At 39.0% G+C, this 25,748-nt stretch overlaps 1 protein-coding gene across 2 annotated transcripts in view; it reads right to left on the bottom strand.

Annotated features, from left to right (window-relative positions):
- Positions 1-25,748, bottom strand: part of TXLNB (taxilin beta) — an 84,566-nt gene that overhangs the window by 18,004 nt on the left and 40,814 nt on the right. For both annotated transcript variants that reach the window (XM_034962959.3, XM_034962960.3), the window contains 4 exons: positions 18,710-18,801; positions 12,331-12,501; positions 4,491-4,685; positions 2,228-2,347 (listed from right to left, as the gene is read on the bottom strand). In XM_034962959.3, coding sequence (XP_034818850.3) covers positions 2,228-2,347; positions 4,491-4,685; positions 12,331-12,501; positions 18,710-18,801 — 578 coding nt within the window. The remainder of the gene's footprint in view (positions 1-2,227; positions 2,348-4,490; positions 4,686-12,330; positions 12,502-18,709; positions 18,802-25,748) is intronic.

Below are 25,748 nucleotides of genomic sequence, written 5' to 3' on the forward strand. Positions count from 1 at the left end.
TGGTGGCTGCCTATTCTGCCTGGGTGACTTGATATCTCATCGCTTCCAAAAGGAGGTGCCCGAGCTGCAAGCCAGGTAGGTGGCTAGCTTCGAAGAACTGAGATGAGCTCCCTCTCTTTGACTTGAATCTGTTTCGCTGAACCAAAACAGGTGCCAGTTTCTTGCTAAGGCTGGGTCGTCTCAAACCTGCTCTCCAATGTCTCTCATGTGCATCTTTGTCTAGTTCTCTCTCTTTCATGTCTCGTGTTATACAGCAAAGTACCGATATCCTATGGGAAGCATATTTTACCCAAGAGGGTAATTACACCAATGGTGGAATTTCTATTCTCTTGGATTGTGAATAATAATTGAATGTTTTATTTCTTGCTTTCAGAGCTAGGTTGTAGATGGATTTCATAAATTAATCTTTTTCTTAAGAGAACATGGACTTCTGATTTGAAATTATCCAATGTCCACCAGATTATGTTGCCCAAAATTTGTCTTTTTGTTGCCATGTTTGAAAAATTATTTTAAAATTACTATTCTAATCAATTGAATTGATTCTGGTCTGATTTTAGGTAAATGAAAAGCTCAAGATCAAAATGTGACATGGCCAAATTTGAATAATTGGTCCATGGACCATGTTTTACCTCTCTCTCACCCCAGCAACAGATACATGCGTCAACTCATACCTCTGAAACACACGTCTGAGTGTGATGCACCGTCACAGAGAGTGTGGGCTTTGGGAACAGACGCACATAAGATCAAAACACATCTTGCTCAGTCAGCAGTGTGTAACCTTAACAAGTTGCGTATCTTCTTGGAGCCTCAATTCTCTCATCTGTAGAATGACTCTACAGCTTTTTGGGGAGTGCTTGGGGTTAATGAGATATCAATAAACCCCGCCACTCAGTTTCCTCAGCCCAAAACTTAGGAGTCATCCTTGACTTTCTCCTTTTCTCTTTGTCACCAGCTTCAGGTCTGTAGCACTGTCTGTTGATTTCACATTGAAAACAACTTTCATCCATCTCTACCCCTCTTCTCTGCTGCCATATCCCTAAACCAAGTCATCGTCATATTTCATCTGATTGCTACAGTAGCCTCCTGTCTTCTTGCTCTCTTGTCCCTCTGCAGTCTATTTTCCATCCAGGAGCCAAATTAATCTTAGAAAATGCAGAGCAGATCATGCCATCACTTCCTTTGCAGAAGCACCCAGTACTTTCCCATTGTATTTAGAATGAAATCCAAATAACTTTTTAAGCCCTACAAAGCTACACAGTTTGGCCCCTGCTTACCTCTCCAACTTCATTTTGAACCTCTCCCCCATGCTCTTGCTTCCCTGACCTTTTCCTGTTTCTGGAGCACACCAAACTGGTTCCAGCATTAGGGTGTTTGTTGCTGCTGCAGATGCTGGAGACGATGCTCCAAGTGGCAGCTCCTCATCTGGCAGGGCTTAGCTCAAGCATTCTCCCCTCCAGGAGGCCTTCCTGGTCACTCAATCTAAAGTACGTCCCCTTCTTTGGCCCCTTCTCAGTTTCTCCTTACTGCCTTAGTAGTGGTGATTATTGTCTGAAATGACCCTTCCTTGTTTGCTTGTCTATTGCTTGTCTCTTTCCAGTTAGACTCTAATCTCCATAGTGGGAGATGCCCCTTCTCTGTCTTGTTCATGGCTATGTCCCCACACTTAACACGGTGCTTAGTAGATAACAGGCACTTGAAAAATATGTGTGGAATGGATGAATGACTATTTTATGTAGAAAGTAGTGTAGACATAGTGCCTCAGACTGGGCTGGCTAATTTAGTTCTCCATAGAAGCTGGGGCTCTTTCTCCATCAGTCTAGTGCTCTTTGACCATTATAAAAACAACTTGCATCCAGGCGCGATGGTTCACACCTGTAATCCCAGCACTTTGGGAGGCCGAGGAAGGCGGATCACCTGAGGTCAGGAGTTCAAGACCAGCCTGGCCAACATGGTGAAACCCTGTCTCTACTAAAAATACAAAAAAAGTAGCCTGGTGTGGTAGTGGGCACCTGTAATCCCAGCTACTTGGGGAGGCAGGAGAATTGCTGGAATCCTGGAGGCCGAGGTTGCAGTGAGCCGAGATCACGCCACTGCATTTCAGCCTGAATGACAGAACGAGACTCTGTCTCAAATAAATAAATAAATAAATAAATACAAAACAACTTGCTCAGAGTGTCTCTGACACTGAGGTAGACCAGATATGCACAACGACTAAAATGATAAGTACATATTCCTTTTCTCGTTTGTGTCGCTCCTCCGCTTCCTTCATCATTTCTTGGGCCTGCTCAAGCTTTGCATCCACCAGCTTCTGCTGCAGTTCTCTGTGTTTAAATATTTTGTCCAGATGCTAAGAAAAATAAAGTATACATAGAAAGCTTGGTTTATTATTGGTGCTTAAAAATGCAAAGTAAAATAATTCACATTAATACACATTCCCCAGGTTTTAAGATTTAAAAGAAGAGAGGGATAAATGCATTGGCATCACTTACAGCTTTATAATAAAGCTGTAAATTGGTGAACCCCTCTCCCTGACTTTGCACCACACACACAAAGCTAGCTATAAAAGGTAGAGGCACCAGAGTTCAGCAGTGTCAACGCCAAAAGATCCATACAATATTTTTCTACGTTTGGTAACTATTAGATATGATGCTATTTATTATGCTAGACAGCACACACAATGATGTATCAGTATACAATATACAGGGGGCTACAGTTGTATCATTTGGTATTTTGGCTCTTTCTGTGACTATAAAACCACTTTTAATTGCAACATTTGTGCAATTTATCATGATGAATTCTCTGCATTCTTGCCTCTGGCGTTGTGAGAAAGCCTTGGGGTGCCAGCATGTGGTCCGAGGTCTGGGAGTGAGGCCTGAGCCCCCCTGAATTCTACTCTGTTGCTCTGGTGGAGATGACAAGGCCAAGCGTCATAGAGAAATTGATTCGCAAATGTGCAGAGCTCGCCACACCTTTTGACCTCTGGACTAGTTTGGTGAAGAGAAACTTCCAACTCTACCTCAGGATGGATAAATTCCTGGTCACTGGGAGGTCCAATCAGAAACAGGACATGGAATTCTACCCTTGGGCTTTACTTAGAACCAGTCCCAGGAATATACAACTAGCATAGCAGCCCATTCCCATCTGAGATCTCTCTGAAGAATATGGACATTTTCCTTTCACTCCTTCCTATCTTCTTTAGTCTGAACCTCCATTCTGGAGCGGGATTGATCCTCGTGACAAGATAAAATGGTAGCATGGCATTTTGGCTTACTGTGAGGAGTTTCTTGATTTACCTAACCACCGCGACCATATGCTGTTGGCTCAGTTTTGTGCTTGATAAAATCTTAGCATGTTGCCAACAGAGCCGCTTTGACTATGTTATGTTACATTTTAAAGCAGAGATTTAAAATTTGGGTGGGATAGGGAAAGGAATATGATGTATCAAAATCCTGAGAGGGTATCTGGAATCTTAAAAATATATTAAATATTAAAATATAATTTGGGGATAACAAAAGACCTTGATCATCCCCCTAATATAACCTATTCAAAGTAAAAGGCTTTTGCCTCTTGTGACTGTGGGTAAGTGGTTTAATCTCTTAGCTTCTTCTTCTCATCTATAAGATATGGATAATATATTATTATCTAATGCATAAGATTGTTGAGACAATTAAATGCCATATGGTATGTAAAGTACAGCACTTAGCACATTGCCTGATACAAACTAACCACTGAATAAATGATATCATTATTATTACAATGATTACATTATTAATACTATTATTGGCCTGGTAGGGTACATAGAATACAGACTCTTTTTTTTTTTTTTTTTTTTTGAGACGGAGTCTCACACTGTCGCCTGGGCTGGAGTGCAGTGGCGTGATCTCAGCTCACTGCAACCTCCACCTCCTGGGTTCAAGAGATTCTCCTGCCTCAGCCTCTCGAGTAGCTGGGATTACAGGCGCCCACCACCACGCCTGGCTAATTTTTTTTTGTATTTGTAGTAGAGACGGGATTTCACTATGTTGGCCAGGCTGCTCTCGAACTCCTGACCTCTTAATCCACCTGCCTTGGCCTCCCAAAGTGCTGGGATTACAGGCGTGAGCCACCGCGCCTGGCCAGAATACAGACTCTTAATTTAGATGACATGGCAATTCTTAAGAGGGAGTGCATGAGTTATTTTTGGCTATACAGAGAGGATTTTTAAAAGGCTGAGAAATATTATTTTCAAGGAAAACTGTGCCCACAGCCTATCACTTTCTATTTATTGCCTTTACTTTGTAGTGATGCCAGTTTTGAAGAAATCCCATATGACTTTCAGTCAGGTATTTTGTAAGATCATCTGTCTTCATTTTGGCTAGTCAAGGAAATCCAATCCTAAATATTAATCAGTTGAGAGGGCTGGCCGTAACTGTCTTATTAACCAAGTTCCCACCTTTAGCACCCAGATCCGGATCTATGTACTGTTCTAAGTTGTTTGATGTGGTTCTCACCTCCTCTCTGAGCTCATACTGATCGATGATGCTTTTCAGCTTTTCTGCAAGCTCTGTGTTCTCCTGACAGAGCTTCATATTTCGCTCACTCTGCTGCTCGATCTGGCCCTGGATGTCCGTGAGGGTACTCTGGAAATGGCTTGTGATTTCCTTCCTTTTCTCTTCTTCCTCACGTGCCCGCTGAAGCGCCTCTTCCTGCGGATAAAAAGCAAAACATTTTGTTTAAATGCACCCCGGGTTTATAGAACTCAGCATTAGGTCACCTAAAGGAGATTAGTGTGCAGAGTAGGTGGGATGTTTTTTCTCAGTTCTCTAGAGCTAAAGCTGCTCAGCCCCAAAATAAATGTATGAGTAAAGGTTTCAGCTGTGAGTACATAGTTACTCAGAACAGGTGCTGTGAAGGCCTTGAATTTGTAGTCAGTGATGAATAGACTTGTTTTAAAGATGATGCGTCTCTTGCTGAGTGAATGAACTGCAGCGATTTCTAACAAACACACAGTCACATGATTTTGATCTCTTGGCTGTGGCCTGAAAAAAAGGCCCCTTGAGTTTACTGATGGATGAGACAGATCATGTGTTTCTCTGGTTTGGTAAAGGGAGAACAATAGATCTTATATTTCCCTGTAAAAACCATGGCATATTAACCACATAATTATATTACCAAGTTTTGTAAATATAAGTGATCACAATAAAAATTTTCTCTTTGTGAGAAAAAGCTTTCATCAAAAAGCTTTAAAAAAGGAAACTAAGATAGCATAGCTCAATTACAGCCATTCAAGAATATAAAAGGGAATCTTTCCAAATATGCTGGATATTATTTTGTTTTTGAAAGAACAATCATTAAATATGTCACATAGGGTAATTAAAATGTTCAATGTAAATTTTGAATCTGAAAGCAATATTAAGTTTCAAATCTTCTTTAACTCTAAAGTGAAACATCTAATTTTCCTTCTTCCGCTTTGTTAACATTGAAGAATTGCAAATTAACTTTTATATCATTTCTGTTCTCTTTTCTCCTAAATCAAAACTCTCCATTCATTGCTAGCCACTAACAATGAGCTCCAATTTCCTCCATATCTATATTGAGAATTGCTTTGTGATTGTTATTCTTATTCTTTTTGAATAAAAGGGTTTAATTTTGCTACATCCTACCAAAGATAGAGACATTTACGTGGCTGACAAATGATACAGACATTTTAGGATTTCTTTCAGTTCTGATTAATTGTTAATATGAAAGCTTGCTTTGTTGTTGGCAAGTAAAATTATACTGAATTTGATTGCCTACCAAGTTCAAGTTATGTAACAGGATTTTTTAAAAGAAATAATAATTTTTAACAGAAGTAATTGTACAGACCTTTATCATAACAGAATAGTGTGATCCAAATAAAAACTGATGCTGAAAATATATGCTCTGAAAATATTTTATCATTAGGTTTCTTCTTTCCTCTACAATAACAACACATTTCCTAACTCTAATGTGACTCCTGATGTCAGAATCATAATTTATTCATGTTATAAACCTTTATTAAGCAACAACTTCTCAGGGGTATTGAAGATATCTGTACTTCCTAAACTGAAGAAATAAACTATCCGAGATGTTATGTCCCTGAACTTTGTATACTAACACTTACTATATGTGTTTCGCTAAAAATAATTATGGTTACCAGTTAGGAGCAACTAAATATATGTGTGATTATGATTGTTTCCTCACTGGTCCTGATTAGCTTAGAAGTCAGCAAGTTTGGAATCAGAACTACAGACCATGATTTGAATACCATTTGTATTTATAAATATTCCATGAATGAATAAATGAACCACCCCATGCAAGTCTGAGTTGTTTTTTTTTTTTAATTGGGAACTGGTTATAGAAAGAAGGTACAGATGATAGGATGGCACTAAATAAATGTCAAACAAACAATCATAACCCCCAATCCTGGCCCAAAAGATGTAATCTTGCATATATATATTTTGTTTTGTTTTGTTTTGTTTTGTTTTGAGATGAAGTCTCACTCTGTCGCCCAGGCTGGAGTGCAGTGGCATGATCTTGGCTCACTGCAACCTCCAACACCCGAGTTCAAGTGATTCTCCTGCCTCAGCCCCCTGAGTAGCTGGGATTACAGGCACGCATCACCAAGCTCAGCTAATTTTTTTATTTTTAGTAGAGATGGGGTTTCACCATGTTGGCGAGGCTGGTCTCAAACTCCAGACCTCAGATGATCTGCCCACCTTGGCCGCCCAAAGTGCTGGGATTATGGGGGTTGAGCCACTGCCCCCGGCCTATATTGTTTTTCAATGAGACCAAAAGAAATCTAGCAAAATCTTATAAAATTTGAGTCCATTGTTAAAGGATTTTCAATCATTTGGACAGTGTCTGAGATAAAATTATCTTTTCTTTATCAAATACATTATTCAAAGTCAAAATAATGTCAATAAAATTGAGCGATGAAGTCTGAGATAACAAAAAAACCTTGCAAGCATCATTGTGCATCTTACAACTGGTGCTGTGCCTGGCACATAATCCATAGGTATTCAGTAAATGTTTATTTAATGAATCAATGAATTATTAATTTACGTACAGACATATGAGTAGCTTGGACTAGATCATTCCTACAGTCCTTTCCACATTAAAATTCTGTGATATTCTGATAACAAATGCTTCTCATTTCTTTAGGAAAATCATGCTCCCTGAGACACTTACCCCTCTCTTACTAGGCAGTTCTTTTTCAGCATAGTTTGAGGCTCAGATTTATCACTTCGAATATATGTATCATTTTGTTGAAACAAACCCATGTCTCAGACTTTTATCAATCCTTTCTTAAGTTATCCTAAATTGTGAGGTTGTGTGTGTGTGTGTGTGTGTGTGTGTGCGCGCGTTTGACTCATTAAAGAAGCGGTTTTAATAAAGAAAAGTAAAAGCTAAAATTTGTGATGGCGGAAATACCTAGTTATACATTGTCTTTCTATATCTTCCCAAGCTCCCAGCACATGGATTTTAGATTTAGGTACACTTAAGCTGTTTCACTAGTGTGGCCAAGGAAGCTCATATCAAGTTGACCCTTTTGCAAATAACAACTGTAAACTCTGGATGAAATGCAAGAAACAACGATGACACTAGAGAGTAAACAAAATCAGACAGACTCTAGAGGGAAGTTGGCACTTGTACATGAGTTTCCTATTTTTTATAGCTTTTAGCTTAAGGGAAATCTGCAGTTGGCAGGAGTATGAGGTGGGCAAAATTCTCATATAAAACATACCATCTTTCATATTGGAAGAATAAGAATACAGAGTTCTGGACAACTATAGTCCCTCAACAGTGAGGGGAAGATCACCCAAAAAAAGAGAGAGTCAGAGAAATAGAGCCCAGATCCTGTGAATAAACTTTACACAAATCTGATTGGCCTTGAGCCACACATGTGCAAAGCAGTCTAGCTAATTAAAAAAGAACTGAACTGAGATTTCAGCTGCTGCTCCAGAGACAAAGTTTATGGTTTGAATCTAACCAAATTAATTGTCTCCTTAAAAAAATAAAAAGTATTCATCATATAGTAGAATCCAGATTCTCCAGAACATAATAGTCACAACATCCAGGATCCAATAGAAAATGGCTTCACATATGAAGAACCAAGAAAATGTGGCCTATTCTCAAAAGAAAAGACAATTAGAGAAGGTCTGTTCTACAATGTTGTAAATGTGGAATTAGCAGACAAGTATTTTAAAACAGGTATTATAACTATGGTCAATGATGTAAAGGAAAATATTATCTCAATGAATGAGAAGGTAGAAAATCTCAGGTGAGAGGTTACATACAAAAAAAGAACCAAATGGAAATTCTTAAATTAAAAATTGCAAAATCTGAAACACAAACATCACTGGATGGATTTAGAGCAGAATGAAAATGAGAGAGAAAAGAATCACTGAATGTGAAGATAGACCAATCAAAATAAGATAATCTAAAAATAAAAGAGAAAAAGTATTGGTGAAGAATGTGAAGACTGACTCGAAGACCTGTGGGACAATATCAAAAGGTCTACACACATAGAGTTAGAATCTTAGAAGAAGATGGAGAGAAAGTGGAGCAGAAAAACTATTTGAAGAAATAATGGCTGAAAGAAATTCAAATTTGGTAAAAGACATATAATTACAGATACAAAAAAGTTTAGCAAATACCAAGTAGGGTACATATGAAAAAAACCACTCCTGGCCATAAAGCAGTAAAAGTTCTGAAAACCAAAGATCAATAAAAGACCTTGAAAAGGGCAGAGAAAAAGGACATATCACATATGGGGGAACAATAATTCAAATGATTGTTGATTTTCATGAGAAATTTTAAAAGCCAGTATAGTGGCACATTTATTTAAGGCTAAAAGGAAAAAGAAAAACCCACGAATAGGTTCTTTCAATGCAGAATTCTATATCCAATGAATTTAGCCTTCAATTTAAAAAAAAATAAAGATGTTTTAAAGATAAAAGGCAACTAAGAGAATTGACTACCAGCAGATTTGTACTATAAGAAATACTAAAAGAAGTACTTCAGGCTGAGGGAAATGACATCAGACAGAAATGTGAAGCTACAGAATGAATAAGAAGTATCAGGAATGGTAAACATCTGGGTAGATAAAAGGGATATAGTTTTGCCTTTAATTTAAGAAGAAATACATATTATTGTTTAAAGTAAAAATTATAACAATGTCTCATCGGCTTTACAAAAGTATATAAATATAATACATATAATGATGATAGCTTAAAGGCTGAGGGAGTAAATTGATCTATTTAGTTGCAGTGTTTCTACATGTTATGTGAAGTAACACAACATTAACTCCAGGAAGACTATGAAAAATTAAGAATGTATATTGTAATCACAGAGCAACTACTAAAGATAATGTGTAGTGTTATAATTTAAAAATACAAGAGATAAAATGTAATTTTTAAATATTCAAATAATCCAAAGGAAGGCAGGAAAAGAACAAGATAAACAAAGCAGAGGTGACAAATAATAATAAAATGGTAGACATATATCAAACCACATCAGTAAGTACATTATATGTTAATGAACTAGTACTGCAATTAAAGGGCAGATACTGTAGGAATGAAAAGAAGTAAGATCCACTATATGCTATCTTGAAAGAATGCACTTTAAATATAAAGACCCAGGCTGAAAGTGAATGGATGAAAAGAGATACACCAGGCAAACAATAAGAGTAAGAAAACTAGAGTGGCTAAATTGATATCAGATAATGTAGACATCTAGACAAAGATTATTACTGGTCGGGCGTGGTGGCTCACACCTGTAATCCCAACACTTTGGGAGGCCGAGGCGGGTGGATCACAAGCTCAGGAGTTCAAGGCCAGCCTGGCCAAGATGGTGAAACCCCGTCTCTACTGAAAATACAAAAATTAGCCAGGCATGGTGGCGGGTGCCTGTAATTTCAGCTACTCAGGAGGCTAAGGCAGAGAATTGCTTGAACCCGGGAGGCGGAGGTTGCAGTGAGCCGAGATTGCACCCCCACACTCCAGCCTGGACGACAGAGCGAGATTCCATGTCACAAAAAAAAAAAAAAAAAAAAAGATTACTAAGGGACATTTCATAAAGGTAAAATCACCAATTCATTAAGAGGACATAATAATCATAAATGTATATACACCTAATATTAATGCTTCAAAGTACATAAAGCAGAAATTGACATAATTAAAATAAGCGGACAATTCCACAATTATATGAGGAGATTTTTAACTCTCATTTCTCAGCAATTGATAAAAAAATTCAAAAAAGGCATAAATGATTTAAAGCTAATTGTTACTTATAGAACACTACACCCAACATCTGAAAAACATTGTTTCGAAGTACATATGGTATCAAGATAGACCATGTATGATCGGCTATAAAAATTAAATAACACTTCTAAATAATCCCTGGGTCAAAGAAAAAATTAGAAAGAAAATTTGAAAGTATTTTGAATTTGAATTCTGATTTTGACATTTAAATATGCTTGATCTTGGACAACCAATTTGGATTGCTGAGTGTCAGTTTCTTCACCAATAAAGTGGAGATATTAACCTTCACTGGGTTATCATGAAGATTAAATGAAATAATGTATATAAAGCACTTAGCATAACTTCTGGCATAATAATAATACTTAATGTCATTGTTCATAATGAGAAGCCATTACTGAGGGCATATGGGCACACTTACAGGGTCTCCTGCTACTTTGATCATTCTGTCTTTGTTTTTTTGGTGGGAGAGAATCTCTAGCCAGTTGGATGGTATTAATAAGATCTCTCTCTCTCTCTCTTTCTTTATTTTCTGAGACATTGCTCTCTGTCACTCAGGTTGGAGTGTAGTGGCGCAATCATAACTTACTGCAGGCTCGAACTTCTGGGCTCAAATGATCCTCCTGCTTCAGCCTCCCAAGTAGCTGGCACTGCAGGAACGTGCCACACTCAGCTAATTTTCCTGATTTTTGGTAGAGACAACGTCTTGCTCTCATAAATGTTGCCCAGGCTGGTCTCGAATTCCCAAGCTGAAGTGATCCTCCTGCCTTGGGCTTCCAAAATGCTAGGATTACAGATGTGACCCACTGTGACCAGCTGAACATTCTGTCTTTCAATACTACCCAAGAAGACCACGCTGTATCATTCTACTCTTTATATCTCTTTGTTGATAAATGATCCCACCCTATCTGATTTAATTTTATCTCCTTACTGTGTAACATTACTGACAGACAGTGGATTTATGCAGGCACACAAGAGATTTATGCATCCTTTGAATCCAAACCTTGAGTTGAGGACGATGCTTCCATCCTCAGGCCCCCATTCGGCCTGGGAGTCTGTCTTCAGTACTATTGTTGACAAGACGCCAGTAGCACATCTAAAAAACCTGCCATTTGAGACTTTGACTTCATCACACTGGTTCTCCATTTCCCAAATATCAAAAACCAATTTGGGAAAATGAGGAACCATGATTCTCTTCTATTTTTCTTCCTAACTCAATTGTACAAATTCAGCAGTGATTTTCATGTACTCTGTTTCTTGAAGTATCTCCTTTTAAACGCTTATAATAATAACTACCTTACAGGAACACTGGTGTCTGATTAATTATTATTTGTCAAAAGATTTAGGATCTTCAGCTGGAAAGGGGATTGGGGATGCACACAGTATCATCTTGGAGAGCTCTGCATCTTGCTATATTGAATGGAGCTAGTGTCTCTGTGTAATCAAATTAACCACACTGCTAGGGCTTACGCTGTAATTAATGAAACCCGTGCAGACCAAATGAAGTGATCAGTCTATTATTTTTAGATTGAATAATTAAACCTGAAGAGCTGCGTGCTTTTTCCAATAGCTTTCCTTTTTTTCAGATGACTATTGACATTTTGGTTCTCAATCTCACTTCATTGTGTCAATTCGGTGTGTGTCCATTTATCTCATGTCATGCAGAATTCATTATAACACCAAAAATGCTGAATCTTTACAAATGTATTTTTTACAAAGAACTAAGGCCCACCTTAGAAACAAACTCAACATAATAGAAAGGTAAGGGGAATGGTATGCATTTTATCAAGGGCCTGCACTGTGTCAGGTTCTGTGCGGGTACCTTACCTATTCAACTTCATCTAATTTTTTCCCAGCCACACAGTGAAGCTGGTCTAATCTCCATTTTACGGATGAAGAAAGTAGCTCAAGGAGGTAAAATTATTTAAGGTTACAAGCAAGCAAGGGGCAGAGGCAGTATTTGAACCCAAGCCTCTCTGATTCTAAAATTCACACTCTTTCCATGAGTAGCAGAGGCCTGTCTCTGTGCCCCATTCAAGAAATTATGTTATTCTGAGCCATGGGGACATACCTTCAGAGTCTTGTTGTGTCTCTGCAGCTCCCGGCACAGACTCTCCAATTTGCTTCGAGCGAGGATAGCTCTGCTGTGTTCACCTTGTAACTGGTCCTTTTCTTTTTGAATTTGTACCTGTTTCTTTTGGAGGAGCTTTAACTTCTTTTGCTCAGTACGATGTTCATCCAGCTGTACACATGGAGATACAAACATGAAAGAAAATGGCAGGGATCTCCTTGGAGTGGATAGAAAAAAAGCAAACCTAAAGATTACTCTGTGGTTGTTTGGAAACATTTTTTGCTATTATCTCTTCCTCTGGAAGTAAATGAAATTCACAAACATCACCTTTGTAATACTTGAAGGTATATAGTTTTTAGAACACAGCATTGATAGGTTTTTCATTATTATTAGTCTCTTTTTACTTTGATCTATTTTTGGATGGTCTAGAAATATTTTTCCTGAGTCTATCTAACCAATATTGAATAGCCAGACAAAATAGAAAGGCATGTCTCAGAATCTGTGAACTGCCAGAGTTCATGACGATGCCTTGCATTGAGGCAATGATCAACAGTCTATCTGCTTGGGTTGCATTTAGTTTTCCTAATTCTTCCTTGAAACAAGCTTCTAGCGCTATTTTTAAAAATAGGAAAGAGAAATGCAGCCTCCTGGTAAACAGAAGATGAAGTTCTCTTCTTTATAATTTTGGGCTCTGAGTGTGGATTGTTTATGTGTGGGAAAGGAGAAGAGAAAGTACCCTTCCACTACCTAAGCATTGACGGGTTTTCACCAAAGCATCAGAAATAGCTACTGCATGATTCAACGGCATGAATAGCAAATATCTGTAACACGCCTTGTTGCTCCCCACCCGCACCCGCACCCGCTCTGTGCTTATAACAAATAAATCATTCTGCTGGTTTCTGCTGAGCCCAGTTGAACTCTTCTCATGTTCCTCCAGCAGCCACAACTAAAGTACTGTATCAGGACTGCCTTGGAACATGAAACCAACTTACCACTGTACTTTCCATCTTGGATGCTGAAGTTCTAGGGTAGGGTTGTCAGTAAAATGCAGGACACCCAGTTAAATTTAAATTTCAAATAAATAAGAAATAATTTTTAGCGTAAGTATTAATATATTCCAAATATTGCATGAGACATATTTTTGCCAAAAAGTTATTTGTTGTTTGTCTGAAACGTAAACTTTGTATTTTTATTTGTTACATCTGGCAGCATTATTATGGAGTTCTAGACCTGGTGTGGGGAGCATGGGGATCAACCTCAGAAGCCTCCAGAGAGAGATCGGTGGACTCTAGGAGTGTCGATCTCAGACTGACCATCGCTGGTGCCACATCCAAGCAGCAGCCCTTTGTCCAGAGCCATTTCCTCCACTGGCCTCAGTTCCTGTAGGGTCCAGATGGTGCTGAAGTCAGGTAAGTACTAGTCCTAATAACGACTTTGTTGGTGAACAGAAAGGAAAAGCCCTGGTTCTTCTGGACCTCAGGTGTTCTGGTGCCTCACAGAGCCTAATGCAAATGGATACAAATGCCACATGAGCCCTGACACATGCCTCAGTTTCCCCATTTTAAAAAAGCCATTGGGGCTGGGCGTGGTAGCTCATGCCTGTAATCCCTGCACTTTTGGATGCTGAGGCAGGCAGATCATGAGGTCAGGAGATCAAGACCATCCTGGCCAACATGGTGAAACCCCATCTCTACTAAAAATACAAAAATTAGCCGGGCGTGGTGGTATGCACCTGTAATCCCAGCTACTTGGGAAGCTGAGGCAGGAGAATTGCCTGAACCAGGGAGATGGAGGTTGCAGTGAGTCATGATTGTGCCACTGTGCTCCAGCCTGGGCAACAGAGCAAGACTCCATCTCAAAAAATAATAAATAAATAAAAAAATAAAAAAGCAGTTGTTCTTTCTGAGCAAGATGAACACCTGTCACACTTTCTTCAGTTCACATTTTATTTCTTTCCTCTCTCCCTCCTGCCACCCTAAAATAAGCATTTTAAACCCTTGCCAGATAAAGCTAAGGATATGTATATATGATATTCTATCTTCATACTTATGTGCAATTTCTAGCTACTAGTGGAAATTAGCATTGTAAAAACAAAACCCATATTACTAAAAATATTGATTGAAATAGATATCCTCCTTGGAAAATAAATAATCTGTTATTAAATATTTCTCATGCTAAGCTGCTCATAGTATAGATGTGAGCCTTTAATTTTGCACCATAGTTATTAGATAGGCATGAAATTTCCTGTACATATATTTGGATTTTAAATGACTATTGTCCTTTCTTGAAACTTATATATTGTAGGCCGGGCACAGTGGCTCATGCCTGTAATCCCAGCACTCTGGGAGGCCGAGGCAGGCGGATCACCTGAAGTCAGGAGATGGAGACCAGCCTGGCCAACATGGTGAAACCTCGTCTCTATTAAAAATACAAAAATTAGCTGAGCCTAGGGGCGGGTGCCTGTAATCCCAGCTACTTGGGAGGCTGAGGCAGGAGAATCGCTTGAGCCTGGGAGGCGGAGGTTGCAGTGAGTTGAGATCGTGCCATTGCACTCCAGCCTGGGCGACAAGAGCAAGACTCCATCTCAAAAAAAAAAAAAAAAAAAGAAAAGAAAAGAAATTTATATATTGTTATTATTATTGCCATTATGGTTTAGACTTTACCTTCTGAAGATTAAACCATATGTCAGGGCTTCTGAACCCCAGCACAAGTAACATACTGGGCCAGATAATTTTTTGTTGTTGGGGCTGTCCTATGCCTTGTAAGTTGCTCAACACCATCCCTAGCCCCTACCTGCTATATGCCAGTAGCACTGCCCAACTGCGACACCCCAAAATATCTCCAGACAGACATGCCTATTGTTGCCTGGTGAACAAAACTGTCCCTGTTTAGGGAACTCTGCACTATGTGGCTTTATCTGAGTGTCAGGAGGAAGACACCCTACAGGTGTTTCATAAATTGGAAAGAGAAATGATTTGTGCTTGCTCATTTTCCATTTAATGTTTTATTTTTATTTTTAATTTTAATTTTTTAGAGACAGCGTCTTGCTCAGTCATCCAGGCTGGAGTGCAGTGGCACAATCATTCATAGTTCACTGAAGCCTCAAACGCCTAGCTCCAGCCATCCTCCTGCCTCAGCCTCCTGAGTAGCTGGGACAACAGTTGTGTGCCACCATGCCCAGCTAATTTTTTTGTAGAGATGGGTTCTTGCCATATTGTCCAGGCTAGTCTTGAACTCCTGAGCTCAAGCAATCTGCCTGCCTTGGCCTCCCAGAGTGCTGGGATTACAGGCACTGGCCACTGTGCTTGGCCTATTTTGTTTCTAATATTAAGCCAGATAATACTCCAGAACTTTCCTTTATATTTAAAAAATTTTAAATTATTAACAAAGTAATTCAGCCAATATTCAAGTGATTCTTGGCATTGAAGACAATGAAAAATACACATTCCCTGCCCTCTAGGTTCTTACTGCCTAGCTTCAGTCAAATGCTGGCTTTGTGATTTAACTTAGGCATAGTTCTTCTGTACAACTGTAATAGGCATATAGAATTTCTGTCTGTAATTTCTCTTGTTTTCTTTCTCTTTTTTTACTAAGTTAAAAAGTAAAATTAATGCTAAGTACTAAATTAAAATCCTATTACTGATGTTGTCTTAACTACATAAGAATTGAGGAAATTAAATATGAAAAATATTTCTCCCAGGCCATTTCCTAATTTAGTCATGAAATGTCCTTACTTATTAATGAGCTTATCTTTATTTATTAATGAATACAATGTCAGATAATATTACAGGATTTAGACTCTGCAAGGATGAGTGAGCTAGAGGGGCAGTTTGATTCACAGCTTTGAATTTGATGATTTATTCTATGTGAACACTTATATTTCATTCATTTTCTATATTAATATCCAAATCAGTGAGCAAGGAAATAGGCTTTAGTCTCCACGTAAAAAATTGAAATTCCTCATAATTTTTCTTTTCTGAAAAGGAAATGTGATAAGTTTTTTGGGTTAATCTTCTCCTATTCATTTTTTCTAGGATGATCTCTCAGGTTCGAAAGTTTATTATGAGAGATGATACAAATGCCAAAATATAGCAAGTAAGGCTTGAATTGAATATGGTCTCTGGAAAAACAATCTCTTGTTTATTGGGGGTGACTGCTTTGCTAGGAGGATGAGTAGGTACAGGGAGTTCCCTGAGACCAGGATGAACAACCCTGGCTCATGGAGAAAATATCGGTAAGTCTGGAAAAGTGATGCTTCCCCAGTGCACTGTCGTGGGAATGTAACACCACACATCACTTCCTGTATTAGTCTAGAATGCTGCCCAGTCCCCTCAAGTATAGAACATGGCGCTGGAAACTAAACATGAATGGCCTTGGTATGAGTTGGTAAATCGAAGGGGTAAAGGAAAAATGACTCGGAAAATACTAAAAAGAGCAAGGATGGATAGGTGAGAATCGCATGGAAACGTGAGAGTGGGGGCCAGATTTGGGGAGAAAATATTATTTTTGACACCTAACTTATTTTATGGTATTGAAATTGTTAATAGCCAATGCAATACAAGTTGCAAGAAAATTGATACACTGATACTTGCTTTGTGAGTGTCTACTGCTCTTTTGGAAAGCAATATGGCCATAAAGTTTAAAAACCAGAAAGCACTCATCTTGTTTAATTTAGTAAGCCTATTTCTGGAAATTTTTCTTAAAATCATAAAAAAGAAGGAAAAAGAACAAAGCTAATACGTGATGATGTTCAATGCAGAAATATTTGGTAAAGCAAAACAGTGAGAGGAATTTAAATATATTCAAATTATTGAATCAGTAGATACAGCCACTTAATGGAATATGACACAATTTTTACAAAATATATTTGTGAAGACTATATATTATATGGAAAAATGCCTGTCACATAAGAAAACCAGATATCAACTTATATGTACCTTATGACTGTAATTATAATAAAAATCTGCATACACAGTAGAACAGGAAAAGAATATGCATAGAACAAAGTTTGTATTTTACACGAGGGATTAGAGATTTTTTGTCTATTTTGTGTATTCAGCATTATATATCTTCGTGATGTAGTTTGTGTGTCTAAAAAATAATTTTAAAATACTGTTGGCAGGGTTAAGCAAACAGCCAGTCACGCAGAGTTTCAGAATTTTTCTGGATCTACTGCATAATAGTTCAGCATAACAGGACACATTAGGTAGAAGAACAGAAAGATTACAGGACTAGATTCAGAGTGAAAAACAAAGAAAACAAGTCACTTACTAAAGTGTGCTCCATCAACAGGGATGAAGAGTTTGTGGGCCTGAAGCTTATTCAGTTTTGGAGGCCCTCTTCAAAATAAAAAATTAAAGAGAATTAGGCCCCAGGCCTCAAAGGGGCCCATGCAAGTGAGATGTCCTGAGGTTTAAGCTTCCTTAGCTGCAGTGGTAAATCTACTGCTGGGGGCAGTTCAACTTACTACTGCCTGGAGGGATTTTTTGCTATATGTAGTCTCTTAAGTTGCATTCTCCTGTCACTGTTTCTCCAAAAGAAGTAAGTGAAAGAATTTTTGTTTTGCCTCAAACTACCTTTTATTTGCAACTACATGATTTCATGCAATTCTTCTAAACAACGACATAAAATAGATTTCCTTGTTTATAAATAACTTAAATATGCCCCATATAGTACATGCTGAAAGTTGCTAGAACAGTTCATCCACTCCTATAGTACTCTGGTATCCAACAGAGTTGATGCACATATATAAATGCCAAGTCCAATATTAAAAACTCAGGCAACTGACTAATAAAGTTTCCCAAACTATGTCAATATACCTAAAAATGCGTATATGTACAAAAGAAATATTATTCTCAATAACTTCTATAAAAATAAATTCAATTGTTTGTTCCATCTAACTTCACTACTATTAGTATGAATTTTTAATGTATGGTGAGATTTATTTTACCTTTTTCTCAACATGACACCAACACAGTCAAAAGGAGCTAGTGAGGTGCTAACATGCGAGAATTAACCCAGTGATTCTGGTCACAATGCATTTCAGGTAGAGGTACCTATGTCTCTGGGATTGGGTGATATGGTTTATTTTCATTCCCTGATTTAGATAACCAAATGGAACAGATAGAGATTCTGATGGGCATTCCTTCAAAAGAATTTTTTAAGAAGCAGAAATAAAGGAGAAGGCCACTGCCTAGCTTTACTAGAGAGAATGCCACATCTTAGCTGTGGGTCTCATAATCTGCAGGGTTAGCGCACAGACCTCAGATGTTGCTGTTTACAATTCATTCTCGGATTGGCAGGTGTTTGTTGTTCCTTGAAGCTAGAGGCACTGGGCTCACTAATCGTTCTGAGAAAAGAAGCTAATCCAAGATCTTACCAATTCAGCATACTTCTTGAATAAAAAATCAAACTTTTCTTCAGGTGTTTGCAACTTGTTCAGATTTTGCATTAGCAGGTTGGCTTCTTTGCCTTAAAAAAAAAGACATGAAAAAAATAAGTGTTGAATTTACAGTCAGGTGATAAGGGCTGGAGTCTCAGATTGACCACTTGCTAATTATTCCCAACCTTGGCTAAGCCATTCATCTTATCAGATGTAATTTTCTTTCCTATAGAAATGATGACACCTACCTTACAGAGTGAACATTAGTTGGGAAGTTTGTGAATGTGTGGTACGGTGTGAGGTTCATGGCAGACTCTCAATAAATGTTTGCTATAACAGAAGTCTCCCAGTTTTCATCACAAGAATCCGTTCTTATTTCTCCTCCCTGTATTCTTCAGAATCAAAAGATTTTATACATCAAAAATACTTTCTGAAAGAATACGTCACCCGTTTTCCCACTTGAATTAACAAAAAGGAAGCAAAACAGCCAATCAAAATTTCCGACTAGTATGAAACAGCAACACGGAGTTGCTGGGATTCCAGCCAAAAGCAGAGAAGCTTGATGAAGTAGCCTGCCCATTTTTTCCCCCGTGTTTTTCGTTCTTTTGATACTTCTTTTCCCTCTTTTAGGGGGAAGCAAGTTTCTCTTTTTTGTACATAAACCCATTCCCTGGCGTTGGAGTGGGAAAACTCTGATCCTGTTTCCTACCAAATAGAATAAAATCATTATAGAAGGAAAACCAAGTAAAGACATGGAGAGCCTTTCCACAAGCCTTTTTCTGTCTCTGTGATAATGGACGCAGCCTTCTCTGGCCTTCCTTTCCCCCAGCTAGGCCTTAATATCCGTTGGCAGTTTCATGTTGTTTCCAGTTGGAGTTTATGCTACACTAAAAAAAAATTAACCCTGTTAAATAATCATGAAAGGGTGGGGCATTTTTCCCATCCCTACCTATCTATGAAAACCACTCTGTTTAATCAGAATAGGGTGGTCAAGTCACACAACAAAGCCCACACTTCCTGATATAAATCTGCTTATGAAAATTGACAACCTTTCCCCCAACAACAGACATTTCCCCTTGGCTAGAGTACTTGCTTTCATCTTGGAGAGGCATATATGTCATGAAATTCGGATTGCCAGATGAAATATAGGACATGGGGCATATTTGTACTAAAAAATGATTTGTTGTTTGCCTGAAATTCTAATTTTTCTGGACATCCTGTATTTTCCTTTGCTAAACCTGGCAACTTTACATGGAATCAAGGAATTTTAGGTCTAGAAGGAATTTCAAAGAGCATCCAGACTAACCGGTTAATTTTATGCATTTTAGTATTTAAGGCCCAGAAAAGTCCAAAGTTACATGATTAGTGCTGGCAGAGAGAAGGCTTGAATCCAAGGCTAGCCTACTTGTTCTAAGTCACTCCACTCTCATGTGGAATTCTGATGCTAGAGAGACCTAGAGAAATAGAAGGAAACTTTTTTTTTAAATGACCTCATTCCCAACAGTTAGTTTTGTCTATCTTTGCCTAGTGAGTCAGTTCAGATTAGCCTAAAACAGGGGAAGGTGGGTGTGAGTAGGGTCCCTCCCAGCTCTCCAATTATGGCCTGTGGCATTTGCAGCTGATAATCACTGACGCCTCGCCCCTGCCAGGCATGTGCTTTGGGTTATCCCTCTACTGACAGGGATGGATTTGCATTGGTCAGGCCATCCCTTCTCCTTTGTCTTCAGTCCAGGGAAGGTGCCCACATGAAGACTACAATCCCAAGTTAGAGTGTCATCTATTAAAGTCAAGAGACTGTACTCTTGATCATTCTTGGCCCAGGATGCAACACAGTGTTTGGCCCATGGCAAGTGCTCAGTAAATGATGATAATGATAGAATAAAACAAAGCTGGCCAGGCACAGTGGCTCACGCCTGTAATCCCAACACTTTGGGAGGCTAAGGCGGGCGGATCACGAGGTCAGGAGATCAAGACCATCCTGGCCAACATGGTGAAACCCCATCTGTACTAAAATACAAAAACTTAGCTAGGCTTGGTGGTACATGCCTGTAGTCCCAGCTACTCGGGAGGCTGAGGCAGGGGAATCACTTGAACCCAGGAGGCAGAGATTGCAGTGAGCTGAGATTGCACCACTGCACTCCACTGCAAAAAACAAACAAACAAACAAACAAACAGAAAAATCAAAGCCAACTAGCTCAAACTCGTATCATGTGAATCAAATAAACACTGTCATGAAAACAATTTTTTGTGACCAACTAGAGGAAAAACAGGTCTTACTCTCACCTGTGATGTTTTATGTATCCTGGAATACCTCTCAGTGTGTGTACCGACATGTAAAACCATTACCTGTCTTGTTTGGGAGAGAGAGAAATGAGTGAGTCCAAAGGTTCTTGCTTTCTTCCCACATTATCTTCTCCCCTTTGGTTTTATTTTCTGTAACTGTGAGAAGAGGTTTCTTTTTGGTTTTGTTTGTTTTGTTTTTTACTCTTCACACTCACTGAGGTCTCTTTCTGCTCTACTGTGTTATTTTGTATAGAAGGTTAACATCCAGGTGCATCAATATGCCTTCAAAAATTATTCTTCCCTTCAACAAAAAATCCAGGAAACAGAATTTCTATTTGTAAGTCTCACAGGAAAAGCACTAAAACTGGAGATTAATTTTAAAAAATCCAGGAAACTGGAGATGGGCATGTGCAGAATTCATAAATTTACAACATCACTGACCTCAGTTTTTAAACTTCCATTGGTGTTGTGGGACTAGGGTGCTATGTGAAGTAATCATGGAGGAGGGGAGTAGACAGAGACTTGCTCATCATCTACAAAAGGCTATCATTACATCTCCATGGAAATAGGGTCATTTGGTGACAGTGTCAAACAAAAGAGGAAAAACTGACTTTATTCAGGGACGCTTTATCAGGAAGGAATCACCTGCCTTCTCCCTAATGTGTTCTTCCAAAGCAAGCTTCATTTCTTCCTCATGAAAGCTAGGAAGGCATGTGGGCATGTAGCCACCACACTGCGAAATGCTCAGCGTGGTAGGAAGTCTACATGAAAGTGGACCCACCTGTGCAGCAGACACAGCGCTGTCGCATAAGGCTGTGGTCACTGGCACAGTTTTATTGGAAGGTGGAGAAATTGTTTTTACATCAAAGAAACAAAAAAACTGGCCGGGCGCAGTGGCTCATGCTTGCCGAGGCGGGCAGATCACGAGGTCAGGAGATCGAGACCATCCTGGCCAACGTGGTGAAACCCTGCCTCTACTAAAAATACAAAAATTAGCTGGTGTCGTGGCACATGCCTGTAATCCCAGCTACTCTGGAGGCTGAGGCAGGAGAATTGCTTGAACCAGGGAGGCAGAAATTGCAGTGAGCTGAGACTGTGGCACTGCACTCCGGCCTGGCAACAGAGCAAGACTCTCTCTCTTAAAAAAAAAAAAAAAGAAAGAAAAAAGAAACAAAAAACCTGAAATTAAAGGCAACTAAGCCAGCTGCAGAAATGTGGACCAGGATTTTTCTGAAACTTTTAGCATAGTAACGATTGTTTATACTAAGTTTGGTGACAACTTATGCAGATTTAATGTGTTCAAATCACCAGAGGTCGGGAGAACCAGCCTGGCCAATACATAGTAAAACCGCGTCTCTACTAAAAAATACAAAAATTAGCTGAGCGTGGTGGCGCACGCCTGTAGTCACAGCTACTTGGGAAACTGAGGCAGGAGACTCGCTTGAACCTGAGAGGCAGAGGTTGCAGTGAGCTGAGATTGGCCACTCCACTCCAGCCTGGGGGACAGAGCGAGACTCCATCTCTCAAAAACAAAAGTATGCCTTTTCTCTTCCAAAATTTTTTTTTTAGAACTTTGGGGTTAAATTTCATTATAAATACGTACTTGTGTACCTCTCTAACCACCTTCCTGATTTCCATGAATTGTGGCAGAAACTTAAAGCCAGAAAAGACTGTGAATGTCCCTCTTTCAAATGTTAGACCTAGATTTATATTTCACTGTTTTGTTTTTCTTCTAATATGATATGATTTCTAAAAATAAGCATGAGATAAATAATTCCTGAGCATCTATAGATATCTTTTAAGGGAAGTAAAATTCATGTATGCAGGGGATAGGAAGGAAAGTATTATTAAATTCACACTGGACTAAGGATAGGAGACCTGGGTTCCAGAACCAACTCTGCCATCAACTAGTTGAGTGATTTATTTATTTATTTTTGTGTGGACTCTCAAACTCTCTGGCTTTAATTTCCCTGTCTATAAAATTAGTGGGTTGACTAAATGGATTATGAGTTCAACCTTTAAGATTTGGTCATTTCACAACTAAAATAGCTTTCACCATTTTTAGCTTGGTTTAGATAACAATGAAAACAAAAGCAACATTGTTTGGATGGCATATTTGTTATCTTAGACTATTACGGTCCACTTTTTAAATTTACAAAGGTTCTCTTACTCCTCACTGTCACCACTCATTGTCAGGGTTTTTGTTTGCTTGTTTCATTTGGTTTTAAGGCCTCTATCAGTTTCGAAAATACCACCTAGCCTGTGTTTTCTTCTCAGATTTTGTTCCCTTTGGCTGACATTTTCTATCTCTTATCTTTCAGTGGCCTTGTCATATTTGTAGGGGAACTTTGGCCCCTCACTCAGTAGGAGAGTGGATCTGGAGTTCTTATTAGGTCAACAGTGATGATGTGTATACACTATTACCAATAACAAAAATAAAAATATTAGAAAAAACAGTAAAATATTCATCCATCCACTCCCTACCTTGGTCAGAAGAGAGTACTAATAATTTTCCTCAAGGCTTTTCTCTCCCCTTCCATCTGCTTCTGTAAACTCTCCTCCCTGTCAAGGTCTGGTCTAGGTTCTAGCTTCTCTATGAATCTACTTGTCAAGCTTTGTCTCTGCTTATTCCTCTTTCCCTTGAATTTCTCTGGTCTTCTTATCATCTCCTTCAGAAAATTTAGTCTCCTTCAGAAAATACCATCTCCTTCAGAAAATATCAAAGCAGCAGTTTATTACTCTCTCAGAGAAACTAGAAATCAAGCTAAAACAGATGAAACAGACTATCTGGGAGAGTGACCGGACCGTTCAAAGGAAGACTAGGGGCTGGGCGCGGTGGCTTACGTCTGCAATCCCAGCACTTTGGGAGGGTGAGGTGGGCAGATCACTTGAGGTCACAAGTTCGAGACCAGTCTGGCCAACACAGTGAAACCCCGTCTCTACTAAAAATATAAAAATTGGCCATGCATGGTGGCACGTGGCTGTAATCCTAGCTACATGGGAGACTGAGGCAGGAGAATCGCTTGAACCTGGGAGGTGGAAGTTGCAGTGAGCTGAGATCGCACCACTGTACTCCAGCCTGGGCAACAGAGTGAGACTTTGTCTCAAAAAATAAAGGAAGACTATGTAAATGGATGTCTGAATACATTTCAGAATACTGATGTCCTAGTCAGGAGCCTCTCAGAAGGTACCACTGAAGCTCACTTGTAACTAGAAAGACAAAATTCATTAACTGAGGTGTAATAAATGCTCCTTAACCAATATGATGCTTGCTTCTGTACCACTTTGGTCCTGCGATGTCAGTGACACAAGGTCCATCCCTTGCTTTATGACTAATCTCACAATCACATCAACTAGATGAGTAACATTTTTTGGTGGACTCTGAAACTCCCTAGGCTTCAATTTCCCTGTCTATAAAATTAGTAGGTTGACTAGATGGATTCTGAGCTCAGAATAGCCCTGTGAATGAGCTTTGTTTTTCTCCCAGCCCACATAATGTTGTCAGAAGTGATAAATGAGAGATACCTCTGAGCCTGGAGGATGCGAGTAGGAGAACAAAGGGGATACTTTAGATGTGAACTTGGCATGGTGCTGCATAATGGGAAATCTGTTTTCATTTCTTTCATTTCAGATGCCAAGGGGAAAGTGACTTTATCCATGAGAGAGATTTTTAAATATTCCCCCAACTGCTCCGGTAAGTACTGCGTTTATTGTAGGAGAAAGTGCAGCCTCAAAAGGAAAAAGAAGTCCTGGGAGCTTAGTTTGTAGAGACATTTCCCAAATATTCAAGGTGTTCTGTAAAAAAAAAAAAAAAAAAAAAGGCCTTGGCCAGGCGTGGCTGTTCATGCCTGTAATCCCAGCACTTTGGGAGGCCGAGGCAGGCGGATCACCTGAGGTCGGGAGTTCAAGACCAGCCTGACCAACATGGAGAAATCCTGTCTCTACTAAAAATACAAAATTAGCCGGGAGTGGTGGCACATGCCTGTAATCCCAGCTACTTGGGAGGCTGAGGCAGGAGAATCGTTTGAACCCGGAGGGTGGAGGTTGCGGTGAGCCGAGATCGCACCATTGCACTCCAGCCCGGGCAACGAGAGCGAAACTCCGTCTCAAAAAAAAAAAAAAAAAATGTCTCTCATAGATCCAATCAGTCAATAAGTTTTGGAAATGATGGAAACTATGCCCATCACCATTTTAGATCTTCATTGTGTATACAGTAAAGGTCAGAGAATTCTGGCAGTAAAGAAACTGTTTAACTTTGTGAAATCTCAAGCATCCCAAAGTAGACACACTTTGGAAAATGTTGTAGTAGAGAGTCAAAACATTTTAGCATCTCAAATGTGCCAATAAAGCAAAAAGCATCTAATAAATGCAATGATTAAAGACATCTTTGATCAAGTACATAAGCAAAATCTAAGAATATATCTTCAGATATGGGTTGAAAGACTTATTAAAATTCTCTAAGAGGTCCAAATAGGTTATAAAAGGAGACCACAGCCAGATGTTTATATTTTCTCCAAAAGAGCAGAGAAAACACTTTCTGAAGAATCAGAACCATTGCTTCCACAATCTGTTTGTGTCAAAATTATCCAGGGTGAACATCTCCCATGCTCGCCTAAAAATTTTCCTGTTCCTGGTCTTGCACTTACACTATATGACAATTAGCTTATGTATCTTCTTTTTCCTCTCTACCTAGAGATCCTTGACTAAAGGCCATGACTTATTTATCTTTGCGCACCTAGCACAGTGCATCATA

The sequence above is a fragment of the Pan paniscus genome, chromosome 5 (assembly GCF_029289425.2).
Source record: "Pan paniscus chromosome 5, NHGRI_mPanPan1-v2.0_pri, whole genome shotgun sequence".
NCBI lineage: Eukaryota > Metazoa > Chordata > Mammalia > Primates > Hominidae > Pan > Pan paniscus.